Source organism: Rhinopithecus roxellana, chromosome 17 (assembly GCF_007565055.1).
Source record: "Rhinopithecus roxellana isolate Shanxi Qingling chromosome 17, ASM756505v1, whole genome shotgun sequence".
Taxonomy (NCBI): Eukaryota; Metazoa; Chordata; class Mammalia; order Primates; family Cercopithecidae; genus Rhinopithecus; species Rhinopithecus roxellana.
Window position 1 is genome coordinate 62,368,301 of NC_044565.1, and position 20,282 is coordinate 62,388,582.

General features: G+C 41.0%; 1 protein-coding gene across 6 annotated transcripts in view; it reads left to right on the forward strand.

Annotated features, from left to right (window-relative positions):
* Window positions 1-242: 242 nt before the first annotated feature.
* DNAJC27 (DnaJ heat shock protein family (Hsp40) member C27) overlaps window positions 243-20,282 on the forward strand; it is a 28,676-nt gene continuing 8,636 nt past the window's right edge. For 2 of the 6 annotated variants that reach the window (XR_004054410.1, XM_030921447.1), the window contains exons 1-5: window positions 622-1,416; window positions 5,011-5,093; window positions 8,807-8,876; window positions 14,840-15,004; window positions 15,660-15,782. Coding sequence is in view for 5 of the 6 variants with exons in the window: in XM_030921447.1 (XP_030777307.1) it covers window positions 1,291-1,416; window positions 5,011-5,093; window positions 8,807-8,876; window positions 14,840-15,004; window positions 15,660-15,782 (567 nt within the window). In the remaining variant the exon portion in view is untranslated. Of the gene's footprint in view, window positions 513-621; window positions 1,417-5,010; window positions 5,094-8,806; window positions 8,877-14,839; window positions 15,005-15,659; window positions 15,783-20,282 lie in introns of those variants that run through there. The other 4 variants (XM_010358506.2, XM_030921448.1, XM_010358508.2 and 1 more) reach the window with 4 other exon arrangements.

The window sequence follows — 20,282 nt, forward strand, 5'->3', positions numbered from 1 at the left end:
AGACCTGCCCTGAAGAGCCAATACATTTCCACTACTCGGCTGCGAAAGCAACAAACGCCTCCCGTCCGGGCGTCCCTGAAAACAAGGCCGCGCTCACCTCGAAGGGTAAACCCAGCCGCCCCCCAACGCCGCTTTCCCGTCAGGGGACGCGGCCCCAGAGACCCGGTAACCGCGGCCGCGTATCTAGGGCCTCCAGATGACGTCAGCAGCCCCGCGCTAGCATCGCGAGACTCCTGCCTTCCTCTGCCTGCTCCCCGCGCTCCCAACCGCCCGCGCCTGCTGCCAGGCAGCGGCTGGGAGGGCGAGCAGTGGTGGCGAGGCGGTGACGAGAGCAGCGGGTCCGCCATTGGACGAGGAGGCCTGAGGGACGGGCCAGCGGTGCACAAGGAGAGACCGAGGCGGGTGGCCCCGAGAGAGCCAAGGCCATGGAGGCCAACATGCCGAAGCGGAAAGAGCCCGGCAAGTCTCTCCGCATCAAAGTCATCTCCATGGGCAACGCCGAAGTGGGGAAAGTGAGTACTGCGCGCTCGGAGGGGCGGGCCCCAGCTTGCGGGGCGACGTGCCCATTGGCTGGAAGGGCGGCCACTCAACGGCCTGGGGCCCGGCCTCCTCTCCGCCCCCGAGCAGGCCCGGGTCTCCGCGGAGGGGTGCGGCTCCGCGAGCGAAGCTCCCCGACCTTTTTGACCTTTGCGTTGCCCCCTCGTCCTCCGACGTCACTCTCCCGGAGATGGAGTCTGGGGTGGCCTCTAGGCCTTGAATATGTCCCCAAAAGAGTAAGGAGGCCTGGGTCCCCATGCGGGGCCATCGGCCTAGATGCCTTGCCCGCGTTCTAGGGGATTGTCTGGGACCGGGAGGTGGAGGATGAAAGTTTAGTTCTCCCAGCCGGGCCTGGGAGTTGGCGGAACGTCATGGGGTGCATGTGAGAATTTGGGGTTCGCGAAATGGTGCCCGGCAGCCCGGATTCTGCATTCCCGCCACGAGAGAGCGTAACTGACGTTGACGTGTTTCACAGGGAAGGTGCCAGGGATGGCCGGGGTCCGGCGCTGGTTTGTTTTGCGTTGTGTTTTATTTCTGGTGGTGTTCCCATATCTATTAGTTCCACCGCCCTTCTCTGTCCCATCTGTGGTTCACCAGCTATAAACTCTCCTTTAGTATGCGAGAAGGGAAGGCCAGAGGTAACCAGAGGTCTTTTCCCTTACGAATTCCAAGACGGCCTTCTCTTCACCCAAATTCTTTCCTTCTGGGCAAGTGGAAGCTGTTGGTTAAGAACTTCCCAACGACATCAAATCAATGACCGAGAAAAGATTAGAACCTAAATCTTCACATTCCCACTGCGGTGCTCTTTCCATCGTTGTATGCGGTCAAAACCAACTCCGAAAGAGCTTAGGCCAGCGCCTGGCACCCAGGAGATGTTCAGTAAATGTTTACTTAGTGTTTTTTATTTCTACGTAGCATGATCCTGTACTACCTATGTGTGTATGTGCTAGCATAGTATTCACTGAAAGTCAACATTTTTTTGAACGTCAGCTGTGTACGGAAGAGGTTTTTTGTTTGTTTTTTTTTAAGCCTCTAGGGACTGGGCACGGTAGCTCAGGCTTGTAATCCCAGCACTTTGGGAGGACGAGGCGGGCGGATCACTTGAGGTCAGCAGTTCAAGACCAACATGACCAACATGGTGAAACCCCGTCTCTACAAAAAAATGCAAAATTAGCCAGGCATGGTGGTACACGCCTTTAATCCCAGCTACTTGGGAGGCTGACTCAGGAGACTCGCTTAAACCGGGGAGACAGAGGCTGCAGGGGGCCGAGATCGCGCCATTGCATTTCAGCCTGGGCGGCAGTGAGACTGTCTCAAAAAAAAAAAGTTATTTATTGTGTCTAATGATGCAACATTAGAAGCAGCGGAGAATGCCCGGTGTCACCACATCTATTTAACATTTTTCTAGTTTTATTAGCCAGTGCAATTAGACAAGAGTAAGAAAATACAAAAATATTAGAAAAGAGAAGGTAAAATTAACATTATTTGCTAATAATGCGATTGTTTACCTGGAAACCTAAAGAGAACTGAAAAACTATTAGAAACATGAAAATTCAATAAAGCAAATTAATACCCACAAATTACTAACTTTATTGTGTTCAAATTATATTCAGAATTATATTGGAATTATAGTGGAATTACACATTCCAAATGTGTAATTGAAAAACAATTTTAATTTACAGTTACAACAAAAATAAAATGCCTAGGTTTAAACAACATGAAATAGGCAGCACCTATATGAAGACAAGTTTCAAACTCTACTAAGAGACATAAATTACTTAGGCAAATGGAAACATACTTTTTCCTTAGATAGGATTATGCAATATTGTATAGATGTGAATTACTCAGCCTACAAATGAAATTCAATTCCAGTGAAAACATCAATAAGGGTTTTTTTTTTTTTCCAGAACATAATACAAGACTACTAAAGTCTTTTTGAAAAATTAATGTGAAAACAACAAAGAAAATTTTTTGGGAAAAAAAGAGAAATGAGAGAAGACTAACTGTATCAGCCTTGTTAAAATATTTTTCAGGCTGGGCACAGTGGCTAACGTCTGTAATTCCAACACTTTGGGAGGCCAAGGCAGGCGGATTGCATGAGCTCAGGAGTTTGAGACCAGCCTGGGCAACGCGGTGAAACCTCATCTCCACTAAAATACAAAAAATTAGCCAGGCATGGTGGCACATGCCTGTAGTCCCAGCTACTTGGGAGGCTGAGGCAGGAGAATTGCTTGAACCTGGGAGGCGGAGGTTGCAGTGAGCCAAGATCTTGCCACTGCACTCCAGCTTGGGGACAGAGCGAGACTGTCTCTAAAAAGAAGAAAAATTTTTTTTTCACGGTGATGATGGTTTTTCAGCATTCACAATTTCCACCAGAAAGGTTTTCCTTAGTGTTGGGTAAACCTTCCTTGGATGTCTGAGAGCTTTTTGCATGCATTCCCATGTTGGTTTCTGTGATGTGTAAAAGTCGACTCCCATGTTACAAATAGGAAACTATGCCGTGTTACCTGAGTCTTGACATCATCACATTCACATGTTTGGTGTTGGAAGTTAAAACATGATTCCCTTTTCAAGTGTGGTTCTTGAGAGACTCAAGTACGTTTTGTGACAGGCAGCAGCATCTTAAGAATTCTTAAGTCCAAGAAGGGACTTGCTCCTGATCTCCCTGAAGATCTCTACCATTTAATTAAGAAGTAGTTGTTGTTCGAAAGCATCTTGAAATGAACAGAAAGGATATAAGGATGCTAAATTCCGTCTGATTCTGATAGAGAGCTGGAGTCACCCTTTGGCTCAATATTGTAAGACCAAGTGAGTCCTCCCTCCCAATTGGAAATGAGTCATCTGCAGCCTCTGTCCTGGTCATATAAATTTGTCTTATGTACTCAAGCAATGAAATGATTGTTTAATTTAAAAAAAATTTTTTTTTCAAGCTACCAAACTTTTCCCATTGGTATTGGGAAGGAAAATGGAGACATTGGTGGAACAGAGTAGAGTCCAGTAATAAACACAAATACATAAGGAAATTCAGCTTACAACAAATGTAGTAAAAGTATGGGAAAATAGAGACCATTTAGTAAATATTGCTGGAACAACTATGTACTATTTGAGAGTAGGTTCGATTCCTATTACATTCCTTTCTCAAAAATAAATTCTAGGCTGGGCACGGTGGCTCATGCCTGTAATTCCAGCACTTTGGGAGGCCGAGGCAGGCAGATCACGAGGTCAGGAGATCGAGACCATCCTGGCCAACATGGTGAAACCCTATCTCTACTAAAAATATATATATAAATAAATTCTAGATGGGTAAAAGTTTTAAGTGTAACTTTTTAAAAAACTTATTATTTTGCCTTAGTTGTAAAAGTAACACGTACTTACTTATTTTAAAGCATTTGGAAAATATAGGATGATAATACAGGTAAAGCATTTTAAAGTTAAAAATTAAGGAATGCCTTAGTAATTAATCATTGGCTCAAACAGCAAATCAAAACAAATGACAAAGTAATTAGCAAACAATGAAAAGGAGGGAATATTTGTGTATCACAGACTATTGTGCAACCATAAAAAAGTGAGTAGAGCTATTTTAAAGTTAACTTGGGAACCATAATTTGTTATTGCTAAGAGAGAAAAGCAAACTCTAGAAGTATGTGCAATACTCTGTGAAGTGAGTACTTTTTGCTGCAAGTAGGACAAACCCAATTCAATTGATTTAACAGGAAATTTTTGTTTCTCTTTTTGAGACAGTGTCTCCCTCTGCCACCCAGGCTGGAGTGCAGTGGCACCATCGTGGTTCACTGCAGCCTCTCCTCCTAGGCTCAAAAAAAAAAAAAACTAATCTAATAGATATTTGGAGATGTGGATCTCGTCTTGGCTGTGAGGTCAAGGCTAGACAGGTATCATTGAAAGCATAAGTATAGAAGACATCTTCAAAAGAAAAGAGCACAGGATTGAGAACTCAACTGAAAACATGTGTATTTAGTAATAAGGGAAGAATTTAAAAATAACTTTTCTTAAAATCTTTTAACACTTGTTTCAGTTATCTTACAGTTTTGTCTTTTTTTTTTTTTTTAAGACAGAGTTCACTCTTACCGCCCAGGCTGGAGTGCAATGGTAGCAATCTCAGCTCACTGCAACCTCTGCCTCCCAGGTTTACACAATTCTCCTGCCTCAGCCTCCCGAGTAGCTGGGATTACAGGTGCCTGCCACTATGCCCAGCTAATTTTTATATCTTTGTAGAGATGGGGTTTCGCCATGTTGGCCAGGCTAATCTTGAACTTGTGACCTCAGGCGATCCGCCCTCCTCAGCCTCCGAAAGTGCTGAGATTACAGGTGTGAGCCACCACGCCCCACCACTTTCGTCTTTTGAAAATGCTTTTTCATGGTGATGAATGGAGGAACCATAATGAAGAAATATACTTATTATGTATATGTTCTCACTGTATATTTGCTAAATGCCTATATTTTTTACCTTTTTAGAGCTGTATTATAAAGCGATACTGTGAGAAAAGATTTGTGTCTAAATACCTGGCAACAATTGGAATTGACTATGGAGTTACAAAGTAAGTATATTGTTCCCCTGGGTTTGTAAGTTACATAGAAGTTCAGAACTTTCCAAAATGATCTATATTTGCATCGGTGCACTTGTGTAGGTAATCTTGAAATGGAGACTTTGAAGATAAGTTGGGAAAGATAGGAATAGGAGACCTTTAAAGGTATCTAGTGATCATATCTTTCATTCAGCCCATGTATTGGTATTGAGCACATCCCATTCGCCAGGCCTCATGTTAGGTGTAGGCTACAACGATGAAGACGTCAACACAAAGCCTAAATGGCAGGTGTAACTTTCCAGGAAACATGTTTTTATATTAGCAGGTCCTTCTAGCAGGTGTGTTTTTAGAGCATTTTGAAATATTCTCTCTAAAAAGTCTGTAAATATTGTGTGAAACATTTTCTACCAGAGAACTTTTTTTATTGGTTTATGATCTTCATAGCTATTAGAATCCAGCAAAAATGGGCCAGACACGGTGGCTCACACCTGTAATCCCAGCACTTTGGGAGGCTGAGGTGGGCGGATCACGAGGTCAGGAGTTCAAGACCAGCCTGACCAACATAGTGAAACCCTGTCTCTAAAAAAAATACAAAAATTAGCCAGGTGTGGTAGCACACATCTGTAGTCCCAGCTACTCAAGAGGCTGAGGCAGGAGAATCACTTGAACCTGGGAGGCAGAGGTTGCAGTGAGCTGAGACCGTGCCGTTGCACTCCAGCCTGGGCAACAGTGAGACTCCATCCCAAAAAAAGAAAAAAAAAATGAACAGGTAAAAGTAAAGTTGGGTCTAATTGGGGATTTATCTGGCGATGAGTCAGGAGGGGGTTGAGCTTGAAGAGTTGGATGTAATTAGCAGGAAATAGCCATACAGTAGAATTGGGGTAGGTAGCATACTCCCTAAATATGAAATCTCAGGTGTTCACTGTCTTGGCCCCATTCTGGCCTTCCCCCTTTTCTCTGTTCTGTGACACACTTTACTTTCCATCCACACTGAACTGCTACCCTCAGACTTTCTACCTCAGCATCATTATCCAGCCTGTCCACTTGGAACACCCCTGCCAATTTCTCCAAGATATAAACATTCTCCTGTTCCCGTAAGGTCTTCTAAACATGCCCTTTATTGGTCAGGACTCTTTTTGGTTGCAAATGACAGAAATCCTAAAGTTCTCTATGCTGTTTATGGTACTTACCAAAAATTGCCTTGTATTGTTATTATTTGTATATGTTTAATGTCTCCTAGATTATAAACTCCCTGAAAATGTATTAGTATAAATTTTCTCCAAGTGCCTGGCATAGTGCTTATACCTAATAGGTACTCAACAAATATTTATTGTTAGGTAAGATAGATACATCTAAAGAGGAAGTTTGCCAGATTAGACTATGAGGGCAAAGAAGGTAGACTAAAGTCGTGACATATAGCTAGCAGAATGTCAATTAGGTGAAGAGTGGAGTAAAGTTCAGATGTGTCTTTCATGGCTATTTAAAGTGGCCCCAGTAAACGGTAAAGTAAAACTCAAGAGTTCTGTGTAATGTTCATTATAGCACCATTTTTCAACTGACAGCAGCAGAGGGTATTTCTGCAAATTTTCTTTAAGGAATGAAAATTGTAGCTCTTGGCAGTGAAATGTACGAAGCTCTTCAGTTGAAATTCACATTTCTGGCTTGGCACGGTGGCTCACGCCTGTAATCCCAGCACTTTGGGAGGCCAAGGTGGGCGGATCACCTGAGACCAGGAGTTCGAGACCAGCCTGGCCAACATGGTGAAACCTCGTCTCTACTAAAAATGCAAAAATTAGCCAGATGTGGTAGCAGGTGCCTATAATTCCAACTACTTGGGAGGCTGAGGTGGGAAAATCACTTGAACCTGGGAGGCGGAGGTTGCAGTAAGCCAAGATTACGCCACTACACTCCAGCCCGGGCAGCAGAATGAGACTCCTTCTCAAAAATAAATAAAAATAAAAATGAAATTCACATTCTTTTTTTTCTCCCCACCCCGAAACAGAGTTTCGCTCTTGTCGCCCAGGCTGGAGTGCAGTGGTGTAGTCTCAGCTCGCTGCAACCTCAGCTTGCTGCAACCTCCGCCTCCCGGGTTTAAGCGATTCTCCTGTCTCAGCCTCCCGAGTTGCTGGGATTACAGGCACGTGCCACCACGACCCAGCTAATTTTTGTATTCTTAGTAGAGACAGAGTTTCACCATGTTGGCCAGGCTGGTCTCAAACTCCTGACCTCGTGATCCGTCTGCCTCAGCCTCCCAAAGTGCTAGGATTACAGGCATGAGCCAGCGCATCCAGCCTGAAATTCAGCTTTCTCTCTAGTTTTTTTTCCTCTTTCCTACTCAAAGCATAGGATTTCATCAGTGATGTAGTAGGACATCCTATTTAGGATAGTTCTGTTCTGAATTCATATAAGTAGCTAGTTTATTTATCTAAGATGTGAGAATTACCATATTATGCCATAGGACCGTGGTATATTCAACAGACTATTTTGTTTCTGGCAGAATTTTTTTTGGAAGAGATGTTTGTCCCATGATGAGTCAGGAGAATATAATTGACAGAAACCTATTTCAAACCAACTTAAGCAAAATAAAAGAAAAAGGATATTAATCAGTTCATGTAATCTAGTGACAAGGATGCAGCTGGGCCTCAGAGATGGCTGGAATCAGGGAGGGAATATAGACAGGTCATTTCACTACATCTCTCTCCCTCTCTACCTATTGGCCTGGAATAACTTTTCTTTTTTTTTTTTTTGAGACGGAGTCTCGCTCTGTCACCCAGGCTGGAGTGCAGTGGCTGGATCTCAGCTTACTGCAAGCTCTACCTCCCAGGTTCACGCCATTCTCCTGCCTCAGCCTCCCAAGTAGCTGGGACTACAGGCGCCCGCCACCTCGCCTGGCTAGTTTTTTGTATTTTTTAGTAGAGACGGGGTTTCACCGTGTTAGCCAGGATGGTCTCAATCTCCTGACCTCGTGATCCGCTCGTCTTGGCCTCCCAAAGTTCTGGGATTACAGGCTTGAGCCACCGCGCCCGACCTGGAATAACTTTTAAACATTCATCCTTGTGTTTTTCTTTAGTGTTTGAATTATTTCTAATGTTCTTTTATCATTTTCCAATGGTGATTTTTCATGAAAAAAAAAGACTGGAAGCAAATATGCTATGATGTTAATGGTAGTTAATTCTAATATGAATAGTTACTGTTTCCCCTTTGGTTTTGTTCTTTATTTCCAAATATCTGAAAACAAATTCACTATTGCTCTTGCTCAAGTAAAGATCACAAGAAAATTAAACAGACATGATTAATATAAATCTTTGTTATTCTACTGTGTGATAACCAAATATAACCAGTGGTAATTAAGATGTCTCTAAGTGAAATAAAAGTTTTCATTTTCCTTCATCTTGCTCCTACTTATCCCAAATCAATTTTTCTTAATACCATAGTAATAGCTACCCTTTGTTGGTTGGGAGTGGTGGACCAAAGTTTCTAGAGGTAAAGGTGAAAGTGAAGTAATTGAGAATGCCTACTGCATGTGGGTTCAGTGTTCTTGGGATAAGAAAGCAGGATCATCTGTCAGGTTGCTGACTGCTGTTGTAAAGATGATCTGGAATGAAGAGGCACTGAGAAAGCTTCATAAATTGCGTACACATACCCTTTTGAAATTTATAAATGATATTAAGGTAAATGGAGAAACCATGACTTTCTTTGGGATTGTTTTCATTTGAACATTTCAGGGTACACGTCAGAGACAGAGAAATCAAAGTTAACATCTTTGATATGGCTGGACATCCCTTCTTCTATGAGGTAAGAAAGCCTTTTTGACAAAACCTATATCCAGTATTGGTGGTGGTTTGGGGAGAGATCCCGAATTATATGAAACAACCAATATTGATATCATGTGTAAAATTGCATAATTTTAGCTTGATCGTGGCTTGCTTTCAGAGCCTTAAGTTAATAGACACCTGTTGATCTTTTAGGTTATCCTGTTAAATAGTGGTAGGAAATTTCATTGCCAGTATTTCAAACATTTCGATAAGACATTTTGACTTTCAGAGGACTTTTGCTTTTTACCTCCTACGTTAGCCTAAAATGTGGGGGAAAAAAAAATTGCATTTATGCTTGGACTTAAGAATTCAGTGATGTGACTTCTTTGACAGCAGAGTACTGGAGTGATCGTTCCTATTCATGCCTAGTCATCTGCATTCTTTCCAGAGAAGAAGCTAAAGCAACTACTTGGTTTATTTTCATCTGTTTGCCAGCTCTAAGTAATCCCCACATGAATCTCACGACCATTCTCTTTTGTTTTTCCTTCCTTGGGCTTTTTCATTTTTCCTAAGGAGGTTTTTTGCTCTTTTCTGGTTTGGCTGTTTCACTTCTGCCCTTATCTTCATCATTTCCTTCTCTCTGCTTGCTTTAAGCTTATTTTGCTCTTTTTGTTTTAGATTCTTGAGGTGGGATCTTAGATTATTGATTTGAGACTTTTTCCTTTTTTAATAAATTCATTTAATGCTGCATATTTCCCTCTCAGCACAGCTTTGTGTCCCACAAATTCTGAGATGTTGCATTTTCATTTTCATTCAGTTCAATGTATTTCTTTAATTTCCCTTGAGACTTTGTGTTTGACGCATGAGTTATTTAGAAGTGTGTTATTCAGGCCGGGCACAGTAGCTCACGCCTGTAATCCCAGCACTTTGGGGGGCCAAGAAGGGTGGATTACCTGAGGTCAGGAATTCAAGACCAGCCTGGCCAACATGGCGAAACCTTGTCTCTATTAAAAATACAAAAATGAGCCAGACGTGATGGTGCATCCCTGTAATCCCAGCTTCTCAGGAGGCTGAGGCAGGAGAATCACTTGAACAGGCGGAGGTTGCAGGGATCCAAAATCGTGCCACTTCACTCCAGCCTGGGTGAAAGAGTGAAACTCCATTTCGAAAAAGAAAGTGTGTTATTCAAAAACAAACAAAAAAACACAAAAAAATGCTGGGCACGGTGGCTCACGCCTGTAATCCCAGCACTTTGGGAGGCCGAGGCGGGTGGATCACCTGAGGTCGGGAGTTCAAGACCAGCCTGACCAACATGGAGAAACCCCATCTCTACTGAAAATACAAAATTAGCCAGGCATGGTGGCACATACCTGTAATCCCAGTTACTCGGGAGGCTGAGGCAGGAGAATCACTTGAATCCAGGAGGCGGAGGTTGCGGTGAGCCGAGATCATGCCATTGCACTCCAGCCTGGGCAAAAAGAGCGAAACTCCGTCTCAAAAAAAAAAAAAAACACACACACACACACATACACACACAAAAACAAAAGAAAAAAAGTGTGTTGTTTAGTTTCCAAGTGTTAGGAGATTTTCCTGTTATCTTTCTGTTACTGATTTCTGGTTTGATTCCATTGTGATCAGAGGCTGCCTCAGTGATGATGGCTGCTGACTGATCAGGGTGGTGGTTGATGTGGCAGTTTCTTAAAATAAGACAACAATAAAGTTTGCCACATTGATTGACTCCTCCTTTCATGAAAGATTTCTCTGTACCATGCAGTGCTATTTGACAGCATTTTCACCCACATTAGAACTTCATTCAAAATTGGAGTCAATTCAGTTAAACTGCTGCTGCTTTATCAACTAAGTTTATGTAATATTCTAAATTCTTGGTTGTCATTTCAACAATGCTCATAGCATCTTCACTAGGAGTAGATTCCATCTCAAGAAACCACTTTCTTTGCTCATTGATATGAAGCAATTCCTTATTTATTTTTTACTGTGAGACTGCAGTAATTCAGTCACATCTTCAGGGCCTACTTCTAATTCTAGTTTTCTTCCTGTTTCCACCACATCTGCAGTTACTTCCTCCACTGATGTCTTGAACTTCTCCAAAGTTATCTGCAAGGGTTGGATTCAACTTCCAAACTCTTGTTAAGGTTGATACTTTGACCTCTCCCCTGAATCACGAATGTTCTTAATGGTATCTAGAATGGTGAATGCTTTCCAGAAGCTTTGCCATGCAAATTGAATTACTATGGAAGCTATAGCCTTGCAAAATGTATTTCTTAAACAGTAAGACTTCAAAGTCAAAATTATTCCTTGATCCATGGATTGCAGAATGGATGTTGTGTTAGCAGGCATAGTAAAAACAGCTTTAATCTCCTTGTACATCTCCATCAGAGCTCTTGGGTAACTAAGTGCATTGTGAATGAGCAGTAATATTTCGAAAGGAATCTTTTTTTCTGAGTAGTAGGTCTCAATAGTGGGCTTAAAATATTCAGTAAACTGTGCTTAAACAGGTGTGCTGTCATCCAGACCTTGCTGTTCTATTTATAGAGCACGGGCAGAGTAGATTTAGCATAATTCTTAAGGGCCCTAGGATTTTCGTTATGGCAAATGAGCATCAGCTCATTTAGCCCCTAGTAGCTCAGTTAGCCCATAACAAGAGAGTCAACCTATCCTTTGAAGCTTTTGAAGCCAGGCATTGACTTTTCCTCTCTAGCCTTGAAAGTCCTAGATATCGATCGTCTTCTTCCATTAGATCTATCTATTCCAAGGCTGTTTCATCTACACTGAAAATCTATTGCTTAGATTAGCCACCTTCATCAATGATCTTAGCTAGATATTTTGAATAATTTGCAGCACTACATCAGCACATGCTGCTTCATGTTGCCCTTTTATGTTGCGAAGATGGCTTCTTTCCTTAAACCTCATGAGCCAACTACTGCTAGCTTCCAACTTTTCCTCTGCAGCTTCCTCATCTCTCTCAGCCTTCTTGGAAATGAAGAGAGTTAGAGACTTATGCATTAGGTTTTGGCTTAAGAGAAGGTTGAGGCTGGTTTGGACTTCTATCCAGACCACTAACGCTTTCTCCATATCAGCAATATGCTGTCTCACTTTCTTACCATTCATGTGTTTACAAGAGTAGCACTTTTAATTTGGTACAAAAGGCCCAGCTTTTGGCCATTTTTCGAAATGCCTTCCTCACTAAGCTTAATCATTTCAAGATTTTGATTTAAAATGAGAGATATGTGACTCTTCCTTTTACTTGAACACTTAGAGGCCATTGTATGTTATTGATTAACCTACTTTCTTTTTTTTTTTTTTTTTTTGAGACGGAGTCTCGCTCTGTCACCCAGGCTGGAGTGCAGTGGCCGGATCTCAGCTCACTGCAAGTTCTGCCTCCCGGGTTTACGCCATTCTCCTGCCTCAGCCTCTGGAGTAGCTAGGACTACAGGCGCCCGCCACCTCGCCCGGCTAGTTTTTTGTATCTTTTAGTAGAGACGGGGTTTCACCGTGTTAGCCAGGATGGTCTCGATCTCCTGACCTTGTGATCCGCCCGTCTCGGCCTCCCAAAGTGCTGGGATTACAGGCTTGAGCCACCGCGCCCGGCCAATTAACCTACTTTCAATATTGTTTTGTCTCATGGAATAAGAAGGCCCAAGGAATGGAAGAGAGATGGGGCAACAGCCATTTGGTGGAACAGTCAGAATATATACAACATTTATTAAGTTTGCTGTCTTAAATGATCTTATATGTTCGTGATACCCCAAAACACTTAAAATAGTAACAGATATCACTGATCACAGATCGTCATAACAGACATAATGATGAAGTTTGAAGTATTATAAGTGTTACCAAAATGTGACACACACATAAAGTGAACACACACTGTGGAAAAATGGCACCGATAGACTTGCTTGACTTGGGGTTGCCACAAATCTTCACTTTGTAAAAAAACACAATATGTACATACTGTGCAATAAAGTGAGGTGTGCCTGTCTCTGCTAGGCCCTGTGGGTGACACAAGGGTGGATACATGAAGATGCATGTCTTCACATTTTTTCTAGTGTAGGAGGGAAGACAGCTGGATATGCTACTAACTGTAAAACTGGGCAGGAAGTGATAGCACTATTAGAAGTACAAAACCGTATGGTACTCCAGGGGACGTAGAGATTACATTCTGTTTTGCAGGAGTAGGGGGCTGGATGGTGAGGAATGGGACAGAGAAAGCTGCATGAGAGATACAGCATTATAGCCAGGGCTTGAACAATTAAAGATAAAGAGGTGTCTGTTTCCAGATGGAATTAGAAAGGCATGGGGCAGGTTTGGGGAATGAGAGATTACCCAGTTTGAAGGTCAGGGATAGTGGGAGGATAAGACTCAGAAGGTTGGTGGAGGACTGATCAGAAACTTTTAACATCATTTGAGAAAGTTGGAACTTTGGAGAATAGTTTAAGAAGGAAGAAGTTGAAGGATTTCCTGTGTGCATATTGAATTTGAGATTCCAACAGGACATTCAGCTAGAAGAATCTGGTGCTAATTAGAAATGCAAGTCTGGAACCTCAGAGGAGAGGGCCCATCTTGGAGATTCTCACAGTTGAAACTGTACAAGTGGTTGATGTTGCTGATTTGGGAGGAAGGATTCAAAAAGACAGGAAGAGGGCACAGGACAGGATTTGGGGGATTTTGGTGGTGAGCTGGAGTGGGAGCAATAGAGAGGAGTTGGTGAAAGAGAATTTAAGAGCCTAGGGAATGTGATGTATGGGAGCCAAGGCAGTGAGAGTTTTAGGAAAGAAGAGAGAGCCCATTGTTACTGCTGTAGAAGGGCCAAGGACCATGAGTACTGAGGAAGGGGACTGGTGGCTTCGTCATCTTCAGTTCTTTCTGATTTTGTTGGTTTTAACTTTAGGGGATAGCTTCTTAGTTTTCTGTAAACAAATAGGAGCACTTAATATCCTTGGTGCAGATACCTGCCTATGCCCAGAAACCCTACCTGATATGTATAACATGTTTTCATTTCTTATACTACATAGCCTGTGTGGGTCTGAGTACATTTGGGAATGTTGTGAAAAGAACGTATAATATATGGCCTCTGTCAGAGTTCTTTCTGGAACTTTGTCCCGGAAACCCTGTCTGTCAATGCTGCTCCTCACCCACTTAACCTCTCTCTGGCCCTAATGTTTGAGTATGCCCATACTTCATGCTGCTTCTTCCTGGATTTGGAATGAAGCCCAGAGAATGGATGCAAGGAAGGAAGGGAAGGGTGTTAAATAGACATTGTTTTTCAGGCACTATGCTAAGTACTTTGCCTGCATTATCTTATTTAACCTTCATAATAACCCTATGAAGTAAGTAGTAGTATCCCCATTTTACAGATGAGGAAACTGAGACGCAGAGAGGTTAAGTGACTTGCCCAAGATCACACAACTAGTAAGTAAGTGTGAACCCAGATCTGTCTGACTCCAGAGCCTGTGCTCTTTTCCATTGTATTGCACTGAGGCTCTGAGTTTGGAGTTCTAAAGTTGGTGTGCAGACCCGAGAGTCAGGGAAGCTCTGTCTAGCACCCTGGGGGAAGCCAGCTTTGGGATTGATTTATAAATGGCTGTACCCATTGCTGACACTTGTGTCATTTTTGCCTTAAGTTCTGTTGAATTGCTCACTCACCTTCCTAATTCTTCCTAAGAAGAACTTTATATAATTGGTGTTCTTTTAAGGTCTACTAATAATTAAAGACTGATTTCCTCTAGGGAGTGGAACTGGAGGTGGGACGGGGTGGGGCAGGAGGCTATTGTTTTCCATTGTAGGTCCTTTCTATACTAATACATTTTTAGAATGATGTTACTTTGATTCTATAAAAAGTCCTCTAAAGACCAGTAGAAACAGATGCAATAGCAAACACTAAGAATACACAAGAGAACACACTTTGCCAGGTTAATGACTATGAGATATATTCTTATAACATCACAAAAGCTATGTTTTGTGTATCTGTCCTTTTATTTGAAGGTTCGAAATGAGTTTTACAAGGACACACAGGGTGTGATACTGGTCTATGATGTTGGGCAGAAAGACTCCTTTGACGCCCTTGATGCATGGCTGGCAGAAATGAAGCAAGAGCTTGGACCTCATGGAAACATGGAAAATATTATATTTGTAGTTTGTGCCAACAAGGTAACCCCTCTGGAAATGGTGTGTTCAGGTTTCTAGGGGAAGAGTGGAGCTTTGAGTGTTGGGAAACAAAAAGAAAAGAAAAATTCCTTATTGTATAATACGGGAATCAATAACCTTTCAAAACATAACATCCCTAAGACAAAAAGAAAACAGCACAGCAACCTAAAACCTGCTATATCAAGATTTGTGTGCTTTTTTTTTTTTTTTTTTTTTTCTGGTGCCATACTTGGGGAAGGATGTTTGTGACTGAGCGGGAGCAATGGGTCCTAATAATCACGCTCTGACCCGACTGGAGTAGGGGCATTAATTAGGTGATGTGGACTATGGAAAGGTGTGAAAAGCAGACTGTGGCCCCAAGGGTATGGCAGATATCATGAAACCAACTTTCACAGAACTGAGTAACAGCTGTTTTCCCAAGGGATTAGGTGGGACATTGCAGCAACAGGCGCTCATCCTATTGCCATAGAATATCAGTCTACATTCAATATTAGGTTTTGTTTCTGTCCCTTTGGTCCTGTTAATTTTACATACTAGTGCAGATGTTTACTAAGAATAGCCTTGCCTTAGTAAAGGATTGACAAAGACCCTCACTGGGTCCATTCTAGTAGGACAAGGTTGTAATCTTCTCTCTGTCCCTCGGCCCCTTCTATTTCAGATTGATTGTACCAAACACCGCTGTGTAGATGAAAGTGAAGGACGTCTTTGGGCTGAAAGCAAAGGGTTCCTGTACTTTGAAACTTCAGCACAAACTGGAGAAGGCATTAATGAGATGTTCCAGGTAAGCTAGCATTTTGTCGTTTTAAGGTTTGTGTCAAGGCCACTGTGCCAATTTTTAGTTTAAATTATAGGAAGCAGAAAAGTAATAGGAATTTCTCATTAGAATAAGCTCTTTCTTTTCAAAGAATCTAGTGAGATAGAAATAGAGAAAGGAAGAGAGAATGAGAATGAGTGATCTGCTTGCTGTCTGTTTTAGATGAGACTTAGCTGATCATCAGAATTACCTGAGGAAATTCTTCAAAATATATACTTCTGGGCTCCAGACCTACTGGAAGCTTATGTTGCAATGGAGCCCAGGAAGCTATATTTTGAAAAAGCTCTCCAGGTGATTCTGAAGATCATCAAGTTTAACAACAGTTATTATACACTGCTTAAGCAGGACAGAGATTTTCTTCAAAGCCACCTTTGGCTAATGGTATTACATTTATATGCATAATCAAATAGAAGCATTACTGTGGCAAAATTGCCTTGCCACAGCTCGTATAATCCTATATTGTAGCCCAGAGGGGTACAGTTAGAGAATAGGAGACTCTCAGTATAGACTCCAGCCAGTCACACAAAAATAAGGCCTCGCCAATCAAGCAGGAAATATTGCAACCTGAATAGATGGCCACTTTAAAAAAACCTAGTCATCTTGAGTAATTTTAAGGGAAATAGGCTATTTAAAACAGTAACTTATAAAGTCAGCCCTTAATTATAGATACATTTGGAGGTAAGTGGTAGCATGAATAATGTATTTTTCTTCTTATGAATATATCTGATATTTTGGGAATTTTTAGCATTTCAAATAATGTAGTTACACTATAAAGAGTTGTTCTTAATTGTTGAGTGGGATTGTACTTAATCTTTTATGCTGAATTTCCTTCTCACAAGATGTCACTCCTCCTACTAGAAGACAGATTTCTTCCTTGGCTGACAGGCTGAATTAAGCAAAAGTATTTTCTATTTCAAGATGAAATAAAGTTGATGCTGGTTTGCCATGCTTTCTATTCTTTTGAGTACATGGAGCAATGTGAATTTGTGCCTGTATGTGTATAATAATGATACCTAACCGTTTGAATAGTACTTTACCATTCTGGAGAAGTTATACATTTCATCACATGGAGACTTATAACAACAATGTATGGCAGGTATTGTTATCATTTCATATATGACAGCATCTAAGGGTAGTAAAGTCATTTGTCCAAGGGACATAATTGTTAGAAATGAAAATTTTTTCAGCACTTTAAAGATGCTGGTCCATTCTCTTCTGGCCTCCATTGTGTTTCATGAGATGTTAGTACTCATTCTGACTCTCATTAATCTCTGTGCCTAATGTGCCCTTTCTTCTCCCTGGCTGCTTTCAAGAGTTTCTCTTTTCTTTGGTTTTCAGCAGTTAGAATATGATGTGCCAAGATGTGATTCTCTTCATTTTTATTCTATTTGGGATTTACTGAGTTTCTAAGATTGGTAGGTAGGTGTTTTTCATCAAATTTGGAAAGTTTTTTGTTTTGTTTTTGTTTTACTATTATTTCTTCAGATTTTTTTGGCCACATTCTGGCTCTCTTTACCTTCTTGGCCTCCAATTACATGTATATTAGACCATTTGATTTTGTCCCAGAGTCCCTGAAGCTATATTTATTTTTATTCTATTTTTTTCTGCATTTTTCAGATTGCATAGTCTCTGTTGATTTTACTTCACCACTGACAATCTACTGTTAAACTCACTGAGGGAAGTTTTAAGCTCTAGAATTTGCATTTGGTTCCCAGTATAGTTCTCAGTTCTCTATTAGATTGTCTGCTCGCTCATTAAGAGTATATTTTCCTTTACTTCTTTGAATGTATTTTTCTTTACCTCTTTGAAATATTTATAATGGCTGTTTTACAGTCTTTGTCTGTGAAGTCCAACATATGAACCATCTTGGGTTCAGTTTCTATTTACTACTTTTTTTTCCTGACTATGGATCACATTTTCATGTTTCTTTGTATGAACAGTGGTTTTTGATTGAACACCATACATTGTGGATAACACATTGTAGAGACTCTAGATTCGTTTATCTTCCTCAGAAGACTGTTGATTCTTGATTGAAGAGTGTTTAGGGTTGACTTTTGATTCCTCAGGAGGCAGTTTAATTATTGGCAAATTACAATGAACTTGTGTTGACTTGGTTTTTTTTTTTTTTTGCCTTAATAGCAAGGATTTGAAGAAAGCTCAAAGTGTTTCCCAAGCCCTTCTAATTTGGCAGGACTCAGCTTCCAAATTCTGTCTCTTTTACAGATCTTGTCAGCTCTTGGTTTTAGGTTTTGTTAGGATGACCCTATAATTTTTAGGGCACAGCCTTTCTGTGGTGCCTCAGTAGGTGGTAGCAATTAATAAGGGGTTAAGGCAATATCTCCACTCTGACAAGGCTCTAAACCATACTATTCCCAGGATAGCTCTTTCTCTAGCACCACTAGAACTCAGGATATTGGTTTTGTTCTCAACTCCATAGCAGCTGTTAACTGGTAAGCCTTGAGTGATCTCACCCTATGCATATATAGCCCAGCCTTTGACCACAGACTCATGAGAGACCCCTATATGGACTTGGTGCCCAGCTCTGCACAGCTCTCTCCTCTCCAATGGCCTGCTTTGCAGATTCTAGCTACCTCCTCAGCGCAATGAGACGTGTCTGCTCAGACTCCAGCTCTCTGTGACGTGGTCAGGAAATGGACTCCAAGTAGACAACCAGGTGATTGTGGGGCTTATTTCTCAGGGAATGGTCTTGCACTTGCTGTTGTCTACTGCCAACAGTTTTTTTTCCAGTTCAATAGTAGTTGATGGCAGGAGATCTAGTCCAGTATTCATTACTCTGTCATGGCTGGAACTCAGACATGAAATTTCAACAGGCTTTGGTCTCAATCCTAGTATTCTGTAGCCCACACCATGGCTTGTCTTCTATAACCATGTGTGTGATGAATGAATCCTTGTGCCTTCAGAAATCTATGAATACTCATATTTCAGGCTAACTCATAGGCTAGAAGGCAATCTTACTGACACATAGCTAGCAAACATCCATGAACTGTGATCCCTTTTATGTGACTTGTATCTTTTTAGATACATCCTGGATAGAACTAATGGATAAATTAGTCTGTTAAAAAAAAAAAAAAAAAAAAGACAAGAAGAGAATAATTACAGTATTCTATAAGTAAGTACTTAAAAGTAGTGCTTTCCTGTTGGTTCAATTTAATAAATATTTTCTTTATTTCCTATCTACTTAATAGACATTTTATGTCAGGAAGTAACTTGGTTTTATCTGGTTGATACTGTTAACAGAGAGAACAATATTAGGATAGACTAAAACCAAGCTAATACGTCTTGTGTCTTGGTCTCTAGTGGTATTCCTTTGACACCCCTTTTCAGATGTCAAGGCTTCTTGTTAGGTTACCAGGTTGATTAGCTAATACTAGAGATAAGAAAGAAGAGTCTGAAAGATAAGAAGAAGTATAGAAGAATCCAAAAAAGAAGAGGAAAAGATTTTTAAAGAAATTAGGAGAAGAGGAGATATGTCCATTTAAAAGTAGCTGTAGTGTGGTAAATGAGTATTATTCAGTAATAATTACAGTGTGCACAGAACATGAAACAGGAGCAGGGTCAAAAAAGCTTTCACTTTAAAAAAAAATCAGAAAAGTGTAGCCAGGTGCAGTGGTGCATACCTGTAATCCCAGCTGCTTAGGAGGCTGAGACAGGATCACTTGAGCCCAGGAGTTTGAGACCAGCCTGGCCAACGTAGAGAGACCCTGTATTAAAAAAAAGAAAACACAAAATTGTAAAAATGGGCAAAGAATATGAAGTTTGCAGAAAAAGAAAAGGCCATAAGCATTTGGAAAGATACCCACTTTCACTTATAATTAAACAAATGCAAATCAAACTATATTACATATATATCAGATTAGCAAAAATTAAGATGTTTGATAATGGCCAGTGTTAATGAGGGTATGGAGAAATAGGCACTCTCTCTCATACACACAGTGATGGAATGTAAACTGGTACAGCTTTTTTTGGACAACGGTTGTCAGACTCAAAAATTAAAATGTGCATATACTCTGACTCAACAGTTCTGCTTTTAGGATATTATCCCCACAAGTGTACAGAGATGTATACACAAACACTGTTTGTAGTAGCAAAAAAATTAGAAACAACTGACTTGTCCAAGAATAGAGAGTTGGTTACACAAATTATGGTACAGCCCACACCATACAATACTGAACGGTCATTTAAAAGAACAAAGAAAGTCTCCACATGTAGCTATAGAAAGATTCCAGGATGTATTATTATGTGGAAAAAAATGCAAGGTGCTAAGATGTGCTTAATCTGATCTCCTTTAGTACATGTTGAAAGAGTATGGGTCTGTATATATACTGGCATACTCATGGTAAATTTTTCTAGAAGGATGCTCAAAAAAAATTAACGATGGTTACCTCCAAGAGAGGAACTTGAGGAGTAGAGAGACACAGTTTTCATTTTACACTTTTCTTTACTATT